The 20,172-nt window shown below is 38.3% G+C and overlaps 1 protein-coding gene across 15 annotated transcripts in view; it reads left to right on the top strand.

The window, feature by feature from the left end:
* Positions 1-20,172, top strand: part of LOC117434877 (neuron navigator 2-like) — a 171,628-nt gene that overhangs the window by 49,794 nt on the left and 101,662 nt on the right. For 2 of the 15 annotated variants that reach the window (XM_034906774.2, XM_059003133.1), the window contains exon 1: positions 17,260-18,334. The exons of 12 other annotated variants lie outside the window; for them this stretch is intronic. In XM_034906774.2, the coding sequence (XP_034762665.2) occupies positions 18,086-18,334 (249 nt within the window). In that variant the 5' untranslated portion in view covers positions 17,260-18,085. Of the gene's footprint in view, positions 1-17,257; positions 18,335-20,172 lie in introns of those variants that run through there. One more of the 15 variants, XM_059003124.1, reaches the window with a different exon arrangement.

The raw sequence follows: 20,172 nt of genomic DNA, 5'->3' as shown, positions 1-20,172 counted from the left end.
ACAGCTTCAGTCACACGTGGCTCCTCGTGGATTGTGCTTGCAGGCATGTGCAATGTATTTGAACCTGCTACAGTGGCCCAAATCATTGAAACCTTCAACACTGGACAAGACCTACCTGTTTTCACTCAAGCTGCCAGGAGCTACTGTGTGTGGCCCTACCCAATGTTCAGGCCGTAATGTTATTTTTTTAGAGGCCCTACCCAAAGGCAAGGCTGTATTTTTAGAAAAGGAAATGTGTCAACAACTATAAAATGGAAAAGTAAACGTTGGCAGTAAATGTAGTAATTTTGCAAAGCGGGCCCTGATATCTCTCTTTTTCTCTTGGTACGTTCCCTTCCTCTTATAATAACTATTGATTTCCACTTTGGATTTTATCCGTATATTGATAATGCAGTGTTGTATCTAATAATTATTAATATTTAAATGGCTGCACATAGTGCGCTTGTCATGCGAGAACTACTGCCATAACACTTTGTTTTACTGACACCAACTTAAAACGTAAAACGGCACTTAAAATAAGCAATTCACAGCCGATGGGGAACACACTTTAACAAAGCATGCAATATCTGAAAGCTTCAGCAGAGAAGTTCTGCATGAACACCCTGTGAAAGACAGCAAAGGGCATGTTGTTGCTGTGTAAAAAACAGTGTAAACTCAGTAATTGACAGATTTCAATATTGTGTGTTTCCTTGCTGTGCCTCCTCCGTTTTTTAAATGTATTTATTTTTATTTATTTATTTATTTTTAAACACATTTCTATTAACCTACCAGCCTCTTTCAATATAAAAATTGCAATTGCAGTTTTCACATAAAGCTCCCGGCACTTTTCTTTGATGTGAAGCACTCCTGTTTTATAGGAGACCTTTTTAAAAAATCCACACTCGCTGGGGTTTAAATCAAAGTCACTTGAGGTGTTGCATCTCCAAGGCAAGAAGTGAGATAATAAACCCAATGACTTTAATCAGTGACAAAGTGATTGTTAGCATGCTGGAATACAGCAGAGTTTCCATTAAAGATTAAAGGCATTAGCTGGCTGGTATACCCAATGTTCTGCTGTTGACTGCATAGGAATGGATTAGAAATGATTTTTGCTTTTGCTTTTAAATTGTATCCTGTGGTTTTAGTAAATAACATTTGTATTGAAAAGAATGGGGGTTGGTAAATGTTGTACTGAAAAAAGGTAAGCATAAAAACAGTTTAATGTCTAAATTAAATGGCAAGCAATAATAACCTGGCCTAAATATTTTAAAATGATTTATTTAATGTATTCTTTGTTTTAATGTTGGATCCATGTTTACAAAAGCTCTTGTTACAGTATGTTTTGTCTAATTAATAAATGAATCTCATTTTCATGCACCAGACCAACAGTACAGCGTGTCAATCAATGCAGAAGCTTTACTGCACTGGGGAGGGACTCTGCACATCAATGCTTATATTCCTTTGTATTGTAGCCATCTACTCTATGAATAAACTACATTAAAACATGTCTTTTTTAAAAAGCCAGATCAAATGACATGTCTAAAGTAAGTGCAGTAAATAATTGCGAGACAAAAACTAGTTTTTATTTTAGCATCTCTCTCTCTCTCTCTCTTTCTCTCTCATATATATTTTATTATGTCTTGATTCTTGTTGAGTTACTTAATGTAAAGGTTTTATTTTTCTGATCACAATGAGAAACCGTACTGCAGCAGGCCTGTGTATGCTGTTCAATAATAACGTCAGTATTTGTGCCAAGGATGGCAGTCCTATTGATTTTAATATCATTTTTAATGGTGCACAAAATGTAAAGGAAAATCAATCAATTAAAAAGCACATATGTATCACTAAATCAATTACACATTTGATCGTTTTCCTATTAAATACACCCCAACCAGCTGTTTGACTTGCTTATTCCCAGATTGTGCAGTACTTGCCTAATGACCAGTCAATGGTGTATGTCACATTTTATTGAAACTTGATTTTATGATTTTTAATATTTAGCCAACACTGGAAAATATAAGATGACATTTTCAGGATTCCAGTATAGATAGGCTTAGAAAATTCAGAAAATGCTTAATGTTTTCAATTCCAAAGTGGTCCAGTGAAGCAACAAAATAATTTTAATGTGACAGCAATTTGGCCGGCTTCAATAGACAAATCAATTTTCACTGGGTCAAAGGTCAATCAAAACAGTCTTCAGACAATAGCATGGATTCTCGTTGTTGTTGTTGTTTGTGTGTTTATTTTTATTATTATTTTTGATGATGATGATTATGATGATGATGATCACACAATGAGTCAGTGGCTGAGGTGGGATTTGAACCGGGGACCTCCTGGTTACAAGCCCTTTTCTTTAACACTGGACCACACAGCCTTCTTAAGGTTAGGGTTAGGGTTTGTGGTTCCTGCAGTTGCCAGTGGAATGAAACCCATTATCTGTCAGTGGAGGACTGCATTTGGCACTAGTCCAGACACAGGCATAAGCAAACCTTAGTTACAGAAGCTGGTCTTGCTAACTTCTCCTGTACAAGCTGCTCTCGGGAGAAACTGCTGTAAGTGAAAGCACATGCACATGCAGTCCCACCTGCGGCTCAGAATCGCACACTTGTTCATTTTTTGTTTGTTGTTGTGCTTTTAACAACTGGGCCTGGGGGTGGTGAAATATGGATTGTGTGAATGTTGAATTGTCGTTTTGTCTGGAATTTATTTTTGCTTCTTCCCTTTTAATGCACAGTTTGTTTCTGGAGCATTGCATTTTAACTAACTGGAAAAACCAATTACTCCTGCTGAACTCCACTGGGGAAAGAATGAACGATGTCCTTTAATTTTCTCATTAAAGGAAAGAAGCCTTATCTATAATAGGACAAGAGTTAGAACTCAATAAAGAATTCAACGTGAAGATATGCACGCATGCACTTTTTTTTTTCCCAGAATGTAATGAATAATGAACTTGTTTTGTAAGAGCGGAGGATACCTCATGGTAAATGTAGATATCTACCACTGTGTCATACTGCTGTAGCATGCATGCACATACAATCGATAGTGCTTGAAGGAGATGTGAAGCAGTTTGTATGCTCTGTTTAGCACTGCTCTGAAGATTGTCAAAACAACCTGACAATCACAAGACTGAATTTGTGCACAAGTAACCTTTTCTGTTGATGGGTAACCCCAAGCTAATGTATAAGTCATTGGCAGGGAATATTAAACTAATGTTTTATCATCATCATCTACACTTGGACATTACCGTCTTCATTTATTAGGAAGGTTAGTAATGACTACAGTAGTTTGTATTTGCATATTAAAAAATGATTTGCAAATGTGGCCATGCGTGCATCTGCTTCGTTCCAAAACGTTTATGTTTACATGACATTATTTCTGCATGATCTGAAAGACACATTAATTGATGGTTTAGTTTTTCAGCTTCCTCTCGGTTTGATTTTCCTTGCTGCTGAAGCACGCTTCGGGTCTCATTTCCTCCAGCTGCAGGGTCCGAGTATTGCTCCTGTCTTGAAGAGAGGAAGGCATGTAGCAGAATGGGTATAGTCCTGATTTGATGTGACATGGTGTTGGCTTTCAAAGGACACTGCAGGGCTTTAATGCTTCTTAGCAAGGGAACCTATTGTTTAACAAGCTCCGTCTCCCAGACGCATTCTGATTTAAAGATGCAATGAAATAAAACTGGGGTTCCTCTCTGGCTACCACTTACTGTAGTGTTTTGCTTCAGTGCTATTCCAGGTAATGTATACTGTCTTTTTTCATGTCTTTTAATCTGTCGTATACTCCTTCTCTTGTTTTGAATGGCATGTTTCACATGTCTGAGCCTAACAGGCGTTGAAAGAGAGAAAGGGTTGAGGGGCACACAGTACAAAAATCAATTACATCATCCCAAAAAACAATCACATGGAGTAATGCCCTGCAGGGGCCTTTGGAGAGGTGAAGAGCTGTCAACATGGGTTTATTCAGACGCATTATTGGTTTAAACACACCCTCTACCCACACGCAAAAATATTGTATTGTGTATGATCAATAATAACACATGCTGGCTCTATCTTTTTCAAGACTTTTTTTTTTTCTACGATAAAGAATGTTTTAATGGCCTTAAAATGCATTTGCATGATGATGGTTACAAATCCCTTTTCTAGTGTTTTTACAGTTAGCTTCGTCCATCGGACCACAACACTGGGTAATCGGTCCATCCCTTTTCCTTCTTCGTTTTCGGGAGAATGCATTTTTCTATTAACTTCAATGTGGTTTAGACAAAGAAGTCCATGATGCATTGTATACCGGATCCTCAGTACAGTACATTTCTCATAACATTATGCTTGCTTTTCTGTCCTAGCTTTTCATGCAAGCTGTGTCTGCATAGTAAAAGCAGGATTATGTGTAGACAGCAGGAGGGTTGTCTATGTGTGACCCAGTGTTGGGCTGCCAGCCTGCTACTAAGCTGTTAAAGGGATTGGCTGCTGACTGGGCACTCTGAGCATTTAATCACATAATTGGGATGGATCCATGTCCAGAAACGACCTGTACTCCTATGAGTGATTAGTACTGGTTTTATGCAAGTACAAGGCCTTACATGGTGTACATTTGATGATACAGAATTGTGCTTTTTTTTTTTTTTAAATAAAAAAATCCAACACTGCAAATTTTAATTTTATGTTACAAATTGTCATACAGTAGCACCTGTTCATTAATCTGCATGCTTCTAAAACAGTTGGAGTGCCTTAAGGTTTCTCGGTCTTTAGCTGTCACAGTTTTTTACCAGTCAGTCAAGCCTCATCCTTGGCACGTACTACCCTTTTAAGGGAATTAATGCAGAGAAGACAAAAACGAGCTGTCAGTGTGGAGTGGATATGGAGTGTTTGCACGGAGGATTGTCTGCAGAAAATGACGATCGAGATAACGCAGCAAACATGCACATGTATTGTGTCGACTATCCACATGCCGTAGAGCATTATGTGAAGCAGTACGACAGGAAGGAGGTTTATATTTCTAACATGTGTCTTCCCTGCACTTGAATACATACGATACGCATATCACCCATATGAAGCTTAAAAAAACAGCATTATTCTGGTATCTAACCTGTACTTCATTAGGCAGGGAAAAATACAAAAATAAACCCAGGGAAATCGTACTTGTGGCTGTTGCACCTTACAGTGAACATTATACAAACCTGGCTTGACCCTTGCATGTACTTGGCTATGTAGAATGTTTATCCTGCATACTGCAGTCACGTGCATTTTAATTAGTCTTCTTGCATACAGTACAGTGCATCTTGTATTCAGTCCCTCAGCAGATAAGCAACTTGCTATCTTTGTTCTAGCCAGAACAAGTGTAGAACTATAAGCACAGTATGCTGTCAGAAAGGAAAGATATCAGAACTTGGCATTGCAAAGCTTTACAATCATTAGCACAGAGTGGAGGTGATTCTGGTTTTTATGGTCAGATTTACTTTACATCTCCCATTTCTACTGTATTTGTCAAATGAACTAGTGTTACAGTTTTCAAGGGCCAGTTCACACTATGGGTTACACAACTGGTACTGTATAGCACTGTATGTTTTGATAAATATTGCCTCTTAAAATAGGTCCTATTCACAATTGTGCAACACTGTGCAATGCAACAAAATGTTAGGTAAAGACACTTTATTTCAAGTGACATGTAGGCGCCAGCATGAATGCTTTCATAGATCTACGCATATGAATTTTTCACAGAGAAAGTTTAGCATCGCGTAGCTGTGTCCTGGTTACTTGTTCATTTTGTTGTCACTTTTTCTTTGTCCAATACTTTTTAGAATAGATTCAAAAGTAATTTTATGAATGTTAACAGCCTCAACTGATCCACTGTTAAACTGAAGCCTTTTTCAAGCAGTAATAAATATTACATTATCACTACAACCACATCCAATTTTTAATAAGGTGATTTAGTCTCAGTCCAACAGCAATTGGGGCCAGGAAAACACAAGGAAAAAGCACTGCAGTGGTGTTCAAATAAGATGATTCAACCTGTTCTGTTTTTATTTTATGGCTGCAATCTTACAAGATTAAACCTTATTTTAATGGCTTGATATTGTTCCAACATTACATTTTCAGCGAATGAGTAAACAGCAAACCTGACCGATTTACTGCAGAGCATGGGGAAGGATGGAACTGAAAAAGCCATGAAGCTTAAAGCTTTCCTTTTGAATGAGTTTTTATTTTTTTGCTTGTTAGTTTCTTTTGGATTGCTTTACTAATTCAGTGCACCATGCTTTAACAAACACTTACACATATGAATGTTTCATTATGAAATGCATTTTCAAATCGGGTTGTTTTATTCTCGTCTTATACGAAGCTGTAATACATGTATTTACAGACGTGACGTGCCTTCCCACGCCGCTGCTTTTGTATATTGCTAGTTACCCATTCCACTTGTTTATTTGTGGTTTGTTTTGAATAAGCCGGTTCCTGAAGTACATTCTTTCATCTTGTCTTTTTCCTTATTAAGTTGTCTTCCTTGTATGAAGATCTAGCTGCAGCATGACAAAGTTCTTCCCCCTGTGCTGTGCCTCTGCTAATTTGCTGTACCCCCAGCAGCGAAACTAGAATATAACGCATGCCTTTTAATAACGTGCAAGTTGTTGTAGTGTTTCTCTGCATGTTGCTTCCCTCAGCTTTTGCCATGTTTTAACAGATCGAGCAGCATTTATTCTGTGCAGGGGTCGCAGAGGGGCTGGGCTGTTACAAAATCTGTTTGATATTTTCGTATAATCCTGCATTAGATTATTTCTTAGAGTCTTTAAATTGGACTATTTATAGATTGCCTACACAATACTAATGGAAGTAATGCATACTTGAGCTGGCTCAGCTGTGTGTGTCCGAGTGGATCATGAATCATGGGTCTGTGGGTCCTCTGTTTTGACCTGTAGTGTAACAGTGACCTGAACATAGATATTTTTATAGTATCGTTTTGTTTTGTTTTTTGTTGCAGATGTCAGATTTCACAAGTTTTTAATAGATTCTAATGGGTATACAGTAGGTACTAAACTGGTAAAGCTTGATTTCACATTGCTTGCCTGTTTTCATTGCTGATATGTAAAAGCAATGTGGCTTTTTTGTTTTCAGCTATACATTTTACATAAAGAAATTCAGTTTATGAACTGCACTCTTGATGTGCCCAAGAACAACAATAAAGCTGTAGGCTTTGAAAAAAGTTAACATGTAGTTTTGTGTGTTTTTATAATACAGGGTATGTTGGCTTTTAATGTTTTGTTGCAGTCCAGTTTTAATTGCTGTGATTTGCAGTTTACAGGTAATGCTGTCCCTTTCATTTAATTCTGATCAACTTTGTCCTTTCTGTTCATGATCCGATAGTCATAGTTTTAATTAGTCTCTCTTTATGCAGTTCCAGCTTTAATGTTTCCTCTCTGGGCGTTTGTGATTAAGCCAAACGCGTCGTGTGTCAGCAATCATTCTCGCATCTGCTTCTATTTTCTTTCCAGACACTGGCCTCTCGTTGCACTGCTCTCCATAACTGAGTTGAGAGAAATTGGAACCAGATTTTTGACAAACTTGCCTGATCCATGCTATGGCTATTGGCAATCCCTTTTTTAAATAATAATAATAATAATAATAATAATAATAATAGATAAAACGAGGTGAAAAACCACGTATATGTCAAAAATTCAGATTATTCAAATGTTGCTTAATCTTACTATCAAAAACTATTTTCAGAAAAATTAAGAGATATGCACTATAGAGTAGTGGGGGGACTTGCTTCAGAAAATTGTGCAGGTAACAGGATAAGTTTTTCAAACAAAATGAAATTGTCAATCAAACCTATCTATCTAATATCCTTAATCTATTTTTATCAGTTGGGAAAGAATCTAAGAACAGATTCTCAATAGTGTTGACCTGGCTGAGAAGACTCGCACAGGCTGCATCTCAACATCACGTAATACAGAAGGCATGCTGCTACAACAGATTGTTAGGATAGTACGGAATTTTAATAGTTTCAATGTTTGTTTTTTTTCTTCCCAGTAGGACCATTAAGCCAGTCCATGTCTTACAAGAAAGTGGTATTTTCATTCTCACAGAAACGATGGGTTATCCTTTGGTCAAGTTGCACAGTGCATCTTGCCCCTGAAGACACTAGGATTTATTGATGGTTAACCATTGTTTTTTTTTTTTTACTTGTGGAGGAAGAACTACCCTGACTTGGCTCCAGCCCTTCTACAGTCTGCACTGAACTGTTTTCGTGTGTAATCCTCATCGATCTTATGAAGGTTAATAGTGGTCATTCACATGTGCCCAGACAATGCAGTTATTCTAAGCAGACAGTTTTGCTGTGTCTGTCGCTTTCTTTTAATAGCCCTCTAAAAGGACCCATGCTGACTTGCACTGTAATTAAGCCTCCAGCTCGCTCTGTATACAAGCGTGGAGGATCAGCCAGTCTGTGTTGTCGGTCTGACAGGATCTGGTTTGGGCTTTTTGTTATTTGTATTGTTCACTGACACTGAAAATTAAATTGCTAAATAAAAACATTGCCTGTATCTGAAATGATACCAGACATTAATATTAGATTTTGATTGACTAAAGACGATTGCCTTTTGTTTCTGGTTTTATTGGGGCATCAAAATGCAGCTCAGGCATGACATATTATTAATTCATGTGTACGTTTCTTTTTTCTTGTCTCTCGTCTTTTAAATACAGTATGTGTGTTTAAAAATTATTATTATTATTATTATTATTATTATTATTATTTATTATTTCTTAGCAGACGCCCTTATCCAGGGCGACTTACAATCGTAAGCAAATACATTTCAAGTGTTACAGTACAAGTAATACAATAAGAGCAAGAAATACAATAATTTTTGTTCAAGTTAAATGCAATGTTAATTTGCACTTACCATATCAGAAGTGCCGTTGTCGATAGTTGGAGGCTCATGCAAAAGCAGAAGGAAGATTTCCACAGGCTTGTGCCAACAGGTTCGTTCTACTTGAGAGGACAGCCAAGGCCTCTTCTGCGGAGGAAGCTGGGCTTGTGATAACGGTATCTGGGCAGGTCTGCATGCGCACGGGGTCATTGTCATTTCCTCTTCCAGTCTGCTGAAACTAATTCTTAGATTTCTTCTGCTGGAGAAACCTGAAGGGTGCTGTATCATTAGTAGCTTTTTGAAAAAGCATTTAATTTGTTTAGAGCAACGCTTGAGTGACTCTGCATTGCTTTACTGGCGACCTGTTAATGTTTCCTTTTGTGAGATTTGAAAGTAGGATCAACAGTGTTACTTTACTGTAAATTATGAATTTTTTAGAGCAGCAAGGTTGCATGTAGCCTGGTAGGCTGGCCTTAGGGTTGCACTTTTATAAGTGTATTTGTCTGGATAGCAAATAGCAACGGCATGTGCAAAAATGGTTTTAAGCCACAAATTAAATTGCAACTTTGTAACTTGGAGACGTTCCAGGTGAACATCTGGAGCTTCCCTTGAAAAGATGATGGGGTCACGAACAGCCATATAGGTCTTTAGGATATGAGCTCCAACATTTTGAAGATAAATTCATCTTGAAAGCTCCTACAGCTGAGTAGGGCTTGAGCTCAGTTGACTGTCACCATTAGTTTATCCCTTTTCGTAGGAATCCTGTGTATTTGAAGTAGAAGAGAGCAGAATGCTTACTGTGGACTTTGTGATTTTTCCTTGGGTGGCAATTCTCTCCCACAGCCTGAGCCTGTATGTGTACTTAATTTAATCACAAACAAGTCCCTGCCAGGATTAGAGCAATGTTCACTGGGAATAGGAAACGAGCGTGTCTGTGTTTTCTGTGCTGATGGCAAAATGTTTTACTTGAAGAAAAAGGAAAATTGAAAGCTTAACAGACAAAATGCACAAAACCTTTTAACCTTGCGAGGCTGTATAAAATAAAAATAGGCTCCAGTGAGTATTTTATACAGTTGGAAACTGTGCTGCTGTAATCTAGAGGAATAAAGTGCTTTTATGTTGTGGTCTACTGTGAAATACCTGGAAACAGAACATTAAGAAACAAGATATTGCATTCATTCTATATATCTCAATAGATTTTCCAATTAATGCATTCCTGCGATTTTATACAATTATGCAAATATTTTACATTATTTGGATCACAGTAAAATGTTCTGAGCAGAATATACAGAAAAAGCAAACTGGCAATATGCATCCTGTTACTGTAAGTGTAGATAATAACACACATGAGTTCTGAATATCATATTGTATTATAAATTGAGTGTATCGTTACCTAGAGTATAGGGGGGTAACGACACACTAATGTCATGATATGATGCGTATCCTGATACACACAAAAAAACCTTAAAAAAAAACACTGCAGAGGCTTATTGAGTGTCTGGAGTAATCATTTAAGCAGGTTGTGTTTTACTTTGTTTCATTTGGCTTTATCCAGAGGGATACCTTTTCTCTAAACACCCGATTATAAAATCTTAAGCTTTAAGAAACAAGTCAAGTAGAACCCCCGGGACGCTTTCATAAGTGCAGAATCACTATGACTATTCATAGACTGTGAATTACTTCTCCTGTTGTGTTTGCAGACCAGCCCTGTCCCCACTTGAGTGCCATCTGTTTGCAGCTCATAATTAGCACCTCTGAGAGGAAGGTCATGGAAGCTGAGCTGACCTTGAGATCCCATAGTGATGCCTCAGCGATGGCATTAACAAAACCTAAAAAACCTGGTGAACACGGAGTGTGCTTCTCTACTGTGCGCTGCTGCACAGTTTGAAAGATCGGGTATAGATTTAACATACAAGATGAACAGCCAGCAATTTGTTCTAATGCTTATTGTATTTTTATTTTAGCAATACAATATATTTCTAACGCATATTCTAATGGAAACGGATATATCGGAATGACTCCCATACAGTGGTGACCACTTAAATCAAGTGTTCTGTGTTAATAAAACAAAATAAAATACAGTTTTGTTGAACTGTTAGAGAAGGTATTATTGCAGATTTGCTTCAAGGATCAGTCTAGGTCATCTTGGTATTTTGATTCTGTTTCCAAAACCTTCAGTGAGTGAATGGATCTTTTCCACCCGTGCTGTAGAATATATTTTTATATCGTAGTAAGTTATACAAACTTTCTCATAATCACAACAGTTGTCTTTCTCTGGGGAAAACTAACAGTGCATGCCTGTGAAATGAGTAATTATGTATAATGTATACACAGGTTGTCTTAAGTATTGATATCCAGGAAAATGTTTATAAAATAAAGCACTGGTGCCTTCTTAGCCCAATACAGGTAAAACATTTAAGAGCAACTGTAGGCTGTCTTATGGAACTGTCTTGGGCTGGAGTTGGAGGACAGGACAGTACAGTACTGTACATCAGAAATGAGTTTCTGAGTAACAGTCAGTAGTCCTGGGAACAAATGAAGAATGCAGCACACGCATCGTTATCTTTTATTGAGTGCCCACTTTACAATCAACAGTCAACCTTCTGTACTGTATGTCTGTCAGTGTGGTTACATTAACTACATTCTCCGCTGTACTGACATTTAACTACAAATTCTATTGAGTGGTTTAATGAAGGTAAAAGTTTATGTAGTTTTTATTTTTTTATTTAAAAAAATTTGCCCTTTGGATGGCATGAGTTAGGGTGTGTATTTCCTTCTGAGTTGCGTTGCCTTGCTATGAGTCAGTCTTGGTTGAGTCATTTTCCTTAAAATAATATTATTTCATGTGTCGTTGAATAGACATGGCACAAGGTTTTCGGAGAATGTTCCGGGTGTCATGCTTGCCAAAGAGGAGAGAAAATGAGGACCAATGCTCATTCCAGCCCTTTCAGTTTAAGCTGTCAGTCAGGCTGCCTGTCTGCTGCAGGAGTTTTGCTACGATATTTACCGTACCACCTTCGACCATGTTTTACTGCAGTGTGGTTTTTTTTTTTTTAACAGGGTGTGATTCATTGACAATGTCGTTTCCAAGAGTGTGTGCTGGTATAGCAAGGGAGCAGGAAAACAAAAGAAACAGAGTACAGCTCTTTTAACAAACTTGTAATTATTCCAATGAATGCGTCAGAGAGGAGTTGACTGTGCTTACATTTGAATGGCTTTCTGCCATTAGCTATTACTTTTGAAACTTCTGTTTCAAAAATAAACCTCCACTGCAAATAAACATACAGTTACACACAGGTTTGAGGGGTAAGAGTTCCTTTCAGTGGAGTTAGGAGGGTCTAATACAATCTTCTGATCTATCAATGTCATTTTAATACCGCATTTTAAAGTAACAGACATTAAAGTATTTATGCTGTTTTGGTGCCTCCCTGAATGTTTTCCAGCATCATGAATTTTGCAGCATTTGATTGCTTTTAAGGCTCTCCACTGTACAGTTAAGTCCACTGTTTTTGTGGTGTTTTTATAGGCCTTTTTGTGATTTAGCTTTCTCCAATTCTGTATGTACACAGCGGGTTATAAAATACTGGGTCTGTAATTGTAATCTAAAATGTACTCCCTGTCGGCTTATATTTTTCCTAGCACCACTGCCCTTGCTGAGTACGTGGTACAGATCGATTTGAATCTGCTCTTGCGATCCCCCTTGGGGAGCCCTTCAGTGGCATTGCACCTGTAAATATTTTCCTCCCAACGTGTAGAACAGATCTAATCTGCGCTTGCACTGCAGAGGGACACACTCATGTCAGTGACCAATTTAGAGGGTAGGTTCCTATATTGAACTAGATGCAATTTAGAGGCCAGCTGTACACTACATGCACATTGCATCCTTATGAAATACAGTTGACATGTCATTTTTAATAGCGCATTCTGTCTGATAATCTAGTCCTAATCTTGGTTTGAACAACAGGTATAAAATGCCAAATTATTTTTTGTTGCAAATAGTCTCCTTAATGAGTTGAATACTGAAGCACAGCACTGGTTTCAGCTTTCAGTTGCAAAATCCATAACCAGACCCAGATAAAACGATTACAGTATTTGTATACAAGAACTTTGAGAAATTAGATGGAAATGGTTAATCTTTTTGATAAAATGTGCTCTTTTTTGTGGTGCTTTTTATTTGGTATTGTTTTTCTAATAAAACGAAAACAAGAAACAAATTGGAATCTGGGTGTCTTTGTTTCCTGTTTTTCGTAAACTCCAGTCCTGTGGAACAGTGTAAAAGGGGCAAGCGACTCATCCACACAGACTATAACACGTTGCCACTCGGTTGGAGTTTTCAATGATTTATTGCAGAACTGCTCATTATCACAACAGGGTGCTGTGTCATAAAACTAAATTTTATTGTCCTTTTAGCTATTCCTACAGTATAATTGAAATGTGCATCTAAACATAGCTATGCATTATGAAGTACAAGTACAGCACCCTGTGGTAAAATGATTCAAATGTAATTCAAGCTACAGTACAGTAGAAGGGAGTAACATTCTCATTGCAGCATCACCAGTGAGACCAATATGGCTTCCTAGCTGCGAAACCGTTAATGTTTTTCCAGCCGGCCTTATGCAGGTAGCCTTTGCGCACCCACGGACGAGGCCTCCGGCTAAATTTATCATTCACTCGGGCCCTGAGCGCCCATCACAGTACATAAAACCATCTACAATTGCAATCAATAAATCCCATCCATGGCAGATTCTCCGTGCTGAATTGTTGGTTTTTATAGAACCAGCATTCTGGTAAACAAATGAACAAATCTGTTGTCATGGAAACCCGTTTTCCCATATATTATTTATTTTTTTAATGTTTATTTATTTATTTATTTATATATTTTTTTGCCTGGTGGGCAAACTGTGCACATGATTTAAACCCAAACAGAACAAGGTGCCTCTGGAGAAACGAGAACACTTTTTGAATGTATTCTTCTACATCAAGTGTGTGCCTATAGGGGAATTGCCGTATACGTGATGATTCCAAAAGGGGAAACTCAGCTTCTTCCATGCTGTTTTTTGTAAGATGCACTTTTTACAGTCTTTTTCTTAATGCAATATAATGAAAGTCTACAGGTCTGTGTTTTTCACAATCAACTGCAAATGCTTTGATTTGATAGGAATTTTCATTTGTAGTCTCAATTTCTGATTTTCAGCCATTATACTAGACTGTACAATCCAGTACAGTAGCAGTAGAAGTCTTTGTTGAAAGATACCACTGGAGATTTTCCTATTAAGAACCCCTTGTGTAATAAGGATACAAATTCCTACTAATATAAGGAAACTTGACTTTTTGGTGGGGTTATCTTGTCAACAGTGATATTGTTAGCTAATGTCAAACTCAATGGCACAATCCAGATCTTGGGGGGAAAACAACTTGCTTTCAAGTATTTCCCATTTTAAATGGCAAACTGACTGCAAGTATGGATTTACAGGGATTTTTAAAATTGCAGCTTTTTATCTGTGTAAACCACAAAGCTGATGCAACCTAAATCTAACCAACAATGCTGTGCTACTGTGGGCTATTTCAACCCTGAAGTCAAAAAAAGTACATTCATTATTATTATAATTTTATTTGATTTATTGTATAGGAGATTACAATTCTTACTGTGCATTTGTACCTCCTTAACAGGGAATGGGGTCACCATGAAGAGGTGTGCATTACCATTCTATATTCCTGTAGCTGCTACGCAAACTCCCCCCTTACTCCAAAGATAGAATTGCCTTGTTGTCTCAAACTGACAGTCTGTCTGCGCGAGCCTTCTGTTTCTGTACACAACACGTCATTACTCGGACAGTCGAAGGAGAGGCTGTCAGACTGTCACTGTCTCGTTCACGCAGAAATAAAAGAGAAATGGACATCAATGAGAATTTAATTATTAAAGTTGGAAAATATAATGTTCTTTATGATGCCAGTGTCAGTGGTTATAAAGACAATAAAAAGAAATACGTGGGGCTCCCGAGTGGCGCATCCAGTAAAAGCACTCGCTAGAGTGCAGGATGCGCTCTATATCCTGGACGTCGCGAGTTCGAGTCCAGGCTATTCCACAGCCGACCGTGGACGGGAGCTTCCAGGGGGCGGCGCTCAATTGGCCGAGCGTTGCCCGGGGGGAGAGAGGGTTAAGTCAGCCAGGGTGTCCTCGGCTCACCGCGCACCAGCGACCCCTGTAGTCTGGCTGGGCGCCTGCGGGCTTGCCTGCAAGCTGCCCAGAGCTGCGTTGTCCTCCGACGCTGTAGCTCTGAGGCGGCTGCACGGTGAGTTCGCAGTGTGTAAAGAAGCGGGCGGCTGACGGCACACGCTTCGGAGTACAGCGTGTGTTCATCTTCGCCCCTCCCGAGTCAGCGCAGGGGTGGTAGCGGTGAGCTGAGCATAATAAAATAATTGGGCATTTCAAATTGGGGAGAAAATAATAAAAACTAATTGGCAATGACTAAATTTAAAAAAAAAAGTATGGCTGTCTCTCTTTTATTTCACCTTAATTTTAGTCAAAGTGACGGGGAGTGCCACACACTGGTTTCGTATTTAATAATGTTGACCAATAGTAATAATCACATTCCCACACTAACTGAGAAGACTTTATTAAAACTGAAAATCAATTAAAGTATAGCTTATTATATTAAACTAATTTTCTCAGTATTTTACAAAGAAATATGTGTAGGTGTATTTCTTAGTTTTATTTATTTTATTTTGTCTCCACAAAAGGAACAAAAGCAGACAGTATTTTCTTTTCATGACTAGCTACAGTTTTTTTTTTTTGTAGTCGTGCTGTATTCGTGTCGTTTGCTTCTCTCCCGGTGTGCATAGCCCTTGAGTCTAGATCAGTGTCATAGCTGTCAGCCATGTGCAAAAATCTTGATCAGTCACCCAATCCCAACATTTTTCAGCAGGGGTCTCACTGGTGTGAACACTTAGGGGTTGACATGTTTGAGACATATAGACACATGTGAGGGTGTATTGTAAAGAGTGTGGCATGCTGTTGCGGAGATTGCACTGAAGTTGAATGCTTTTATTTTTATTTGACTAACAGTTCCCATCACTTTTTATAGAGTTGCGGTCTTGTTACTGTGTCTATAATATGTTTTTTCAAATGTTCAACAGAAAGTGACTCAATTGTGAAATAACATTCAAAAAACCCCAAACTATTTTGAATAGGGTTTTAGAAAATCTCTTTTGCATAAGGAGTAACCCTCGGTGCAGTCTTCTTCCCTTCACCATTGGCATCAGTAATATGTTGTTTATAACTAAATAAGAAAAGTGAAAGAATGAAGCACGATGAAAGACTGCACTGAGCACGTGCCTACAGTACTGTGTCTACCGCAATGTGCCCCTGTAGAGATGACCTTGGCGCCTTTTTATGGATGGAAAACATCGTTAGAACGGCTGTGTCAAGGTTCAAGGAGTTTTCCCTCCTTGTTATGCCTTAAATCAAATTGAGTTTTTTTTTTTTTTCCTGTAATCTTATAAAACATGGTTACGCCCTGACCACTTTTGGACTCCTGATATCAGTGAGGGTGGTATGAAGAGAGATGGCTTCACTCCAATCTATCTACATGGTTCATCCTTATTACAATCATGAAGACGTACCATCAAATTCTCATAGGTATTGTACACTCCAAACCAAAAGCCAGTTCATATACGGTATAGTCCATGGAGACGCATTGTAGTCTGTGAACAGTACTGTAGTGCTGGAATTTTAAACTTTGCTGGCTTAACCACCTACAGTACTCCAGTTTACAGTAATCTTAAGTAATGGAGCCTGGAAGGAGATTTGATTGTGGTTTGTGTGAAGCCAGCATGGAAAAACATCTCTGTGCTTCCTAACCTGTTACATTAATAACCTCCGGGCTCTGCTCACACAGAAATAACACAGACACTGCTTATGGAGAGGATCTGTGGAAATACTGAAAAGCATTTTTGAATGACAAATTTCAAAAATTATGTTTTCCTATTGAAACAGGCTTTCCATTTGCATTAAAAGAAAGTATTAGGAAAAAGGACCTGGTAATGAGGTTTGCTGGGGATTCGGGAGTGGGGGGGGGGGGGGGTAGGGGTGGAAGGGTTTAGGACAGCTGTTATGACAATCAGATCTCATCTAATAGACTGCATTTCCCTGATGTCCTGTATATTGTACAATAAACCACACAAGTATAATATGTTGCTCCTCATACGATACATCTGAATAACTGTGTACTCGTATGTATAATATAATTAGTAGAGAAGGAATAAATCTAGTAATGTATTCCAGCACATTGACAGCAAATTTTTGTATCCGCCTGCAGAAGCCACTCCTCTAGCAGAGCTTTTTTTTTTTTTTTTTCACAGAGAGTTTGGCCAATCAAATCCCAGCACTGTGCTACTGTCAGATAGCACCCTGCTTCTACTTCATCTAATCTCAGTAGCCTCCTTCAGTCTATGAGAACCTGCCAATTAAAAAGCAGCTACTCAGCCAGGACCTGTTAAGGTTTATCTGTGTTGTATAAAAATGTAAAGAAGTCAGCAATCTAGTGTTCTGCCTGTCCATGGTGGTGAAAAGAAATCTGTTACACTTCTCTGTTGAACACGTGCAGGAAGAGGTCTATTTCCAGCCAGGAGTTTATTTCACCATCTGTGATCTGAGAGACGATGGCAGTTTTCCGCGCTTTGCTGTTCCTGTGAGCGAGAAGCTACAGTAGCTGCTGTGTCTACAAGGAGGATGGTTCCACTAAGGCGTTTGTCTCCTTAAGGCTTCTATCCAAGGGCATCAGTCATTAACTTAATAAGCTACATCTGCTACTTGCTTAAAGCTCAAGGAAAAGGTATCTTAAGCTGGAGATCCCACACTGACTCCTGAACAGCTAATGTACGGTAGCAGCAGGTTTCCACAGCCCTCATTTTTTTGTGAAGGACTCACTACTGGCAGTGACAAGATAATGAAGTCACCAATCCGGAACGCAAGGTCTGAAATTAAACCAGAAAAGACCAAAACCTGTTAAAACACAGGCTGTCGAGGTACCAAGGATTCATTTTTGTTCTATCCCCGAAACGCTTTGTTCTGTTTTGAGCTAATCTTGTTTTGTATTAATTTTATATATAGATATTTTAGATTTTTTTTTTTTTTTTTAGCATATATATATATATATTTTTTTTTTTTTTTTTCCTTTTTCATTTTCTACGTCTTTCACTGCTCTTGCCTCTCCTCCTGCCTGAAACGTGTGGCGAAAGCGGGAAAGGAAGATGCCGGCCATTCTGGTGGCTTCGAAGATGAAGTCTGGATTGCCCAAGCCTGTGCACAGCACAGCTCCTATCCAGCATATCCCAGCCAGGACCATCCCCCAGCCCTGTTACCTGAAACTCAGGAGCAAGCTGGAGGTGTCCAAGCCCACCTACTCCAGCCAGATCCCTTTCAAGTCTCCCCATGGGCACGAGGAAGAAGGGGCCCCACACAGAAAGAGTACCGGTTTAGAGAATGGATTTGACACCCAGGTTAGATTCAGCTTTACTATTTCTGTTTCTGTCTAGCATGAATTCACCTGTGTGCTGTACAGCACAGCACAGCACGTATGTGTCTTGCATTAGAGGTTTAATTCATTTAAGGCAATGCTCTTGTGTGAGTGTTATTTATAATGCAGGAGTTTAACCCTTTCCCTCTTGTATCATACTTCTTGTGTAGGTCATTTTCTGATAAAGGTACATTATGGGTCTTTTTTTAGGTTAGATTTTTTTGTTGGGCACTTGTTTTTAGATATTTGAGTCCAGTAGTATAAAGTTGTACTAGTATTTTAGCTTACACAGCACAGTACAGGTTTGTAGTTCTGACATGTACAAAACTATTCCTGTACTTGGAAACGTGATTAAATTGAAAGCACATAGTGATGCATTGGATAATGATATTAACAGCACCTGGTGTCATTTATTATTCATGTTTTACTCACCCCCGCATGAAAAGAAAATTCAAATCTATTTAAACTACTGTAGTACTGATCAGAGGTTCCCACTATTTTAACACATGAAGATACAAAATAAAAGGCTGGGTTTAATCTTTTGGCACTGTAAAATGTCTAGAGATCTACTCCTATAAAGCTATAGTCTGCCAAACTATACATTTGATTTATTTCCCAGTGATTGTGTGGCAGTGGGATTTTTGTTTCTTTTCGTTTTATTTATGTATGTTTTTACACTCGCATAGAGACAGTCCTATATAAATATGACTGGGTCGTTAAGACTTCACAGCACCTCCCTGAAGACTTGCATTTCTTCTGAACCTGTTCATTGAGTTTCTGAACGATGGAAATATCAAACAGCTTTCACTTGCTTTTGTTCTGTTAAAGTGAGAGGCAGCTGGCCCCAGAGTGATCCTTAGCTTGGCATTTCATATTCTCATAGCCCACAGTACTACTGTGTACTTTTTAAGCTGCAGTCCTGGACATTGTGCCAGCTTCCAAGGAGGTACAATAGCATATTACAAGAAAACGATGCAGTAAAACTGACCTTCTCAAAGCACACTGTGTTCTGTTCAGCGATACAGGGTGAGTGTACCAGTGCAGAGTGTACAAATGTAAAAACTTGACATTTTAACAGTGTCAATAGTGTACAGTACTCCCAAATAGATTACAGTTGTGTGTTGAGAATAGTGATGTAGATACTGTACCATGTCAGTGTTTGATGCGTTTTACTGTGTGCTTTTTAAATTATTAATTACAGTACCCTGTATTTTCTTTTAGAATCTTTTTTACTTGTCAGTATGGTACTGGATTACTATTGTAAAGTGTTTATTTTACATTATTAATTAAATGTTTTGTGGTACTGCAGTACATTGGTACACAAAGGTTTCTTGTGGGAATTGGGCACCACGTACAGTACTAGCTAGCACCTTAGCCAGTGCTTAATACATGGTTAAATGCAAGCTGCAGATTTAAGAAATGGGGCATTCCATGAGGCAGTTCCAGAACATCTTACCATTTAAATGCCATTACATAGTGTGTAGTGAGTAATTAGTAAAATGTGTTTCAATAACAATGCTAATATTTCTTTGCAATCAGTTACTGTATATGAAGGTACTGTGGTTTTTAAATAGAACAATGACATTTAATTGAACCTAATTCTTTTGGATATGTGTCGGTGTATTTTTAATAAGATATTTATGACGCAGTTCAATTAACTGATTTTAAAAGATGCTTTTTAATTGTTTAATTCACTGCTATTACAATTGCACGCATTTTAACATTGCCTGGAAACAAACCAAGGGATTGGAAAGTTGCCCTGCTATTTCCAGATCCCTGCCTGCGCAGGTAATTATTAGTTATTACAACGAAAATGTACTT

The sequence above is a fragment of the Acipenser ruthenus genome, chromosome 28 (genome assembly GCF_902713425.1).
Source record: "Acipenser ruthenus chromosome 28, fAciRut3.2 maternal haplotype, whole genome shotgun sequence".
Taxonomy (NCBI): Eukaryota; Metazoa; Chordata; class Actinopteri; order Acipenseriformes; family Acipenseridae; genus Acipenser; species Acipenser ruthenus.
The sequence above is the reverse complement of the archived record's forward strand: the minus strand, read 5'-3'. Positions and strand labels throughout refer to the sequence as shown.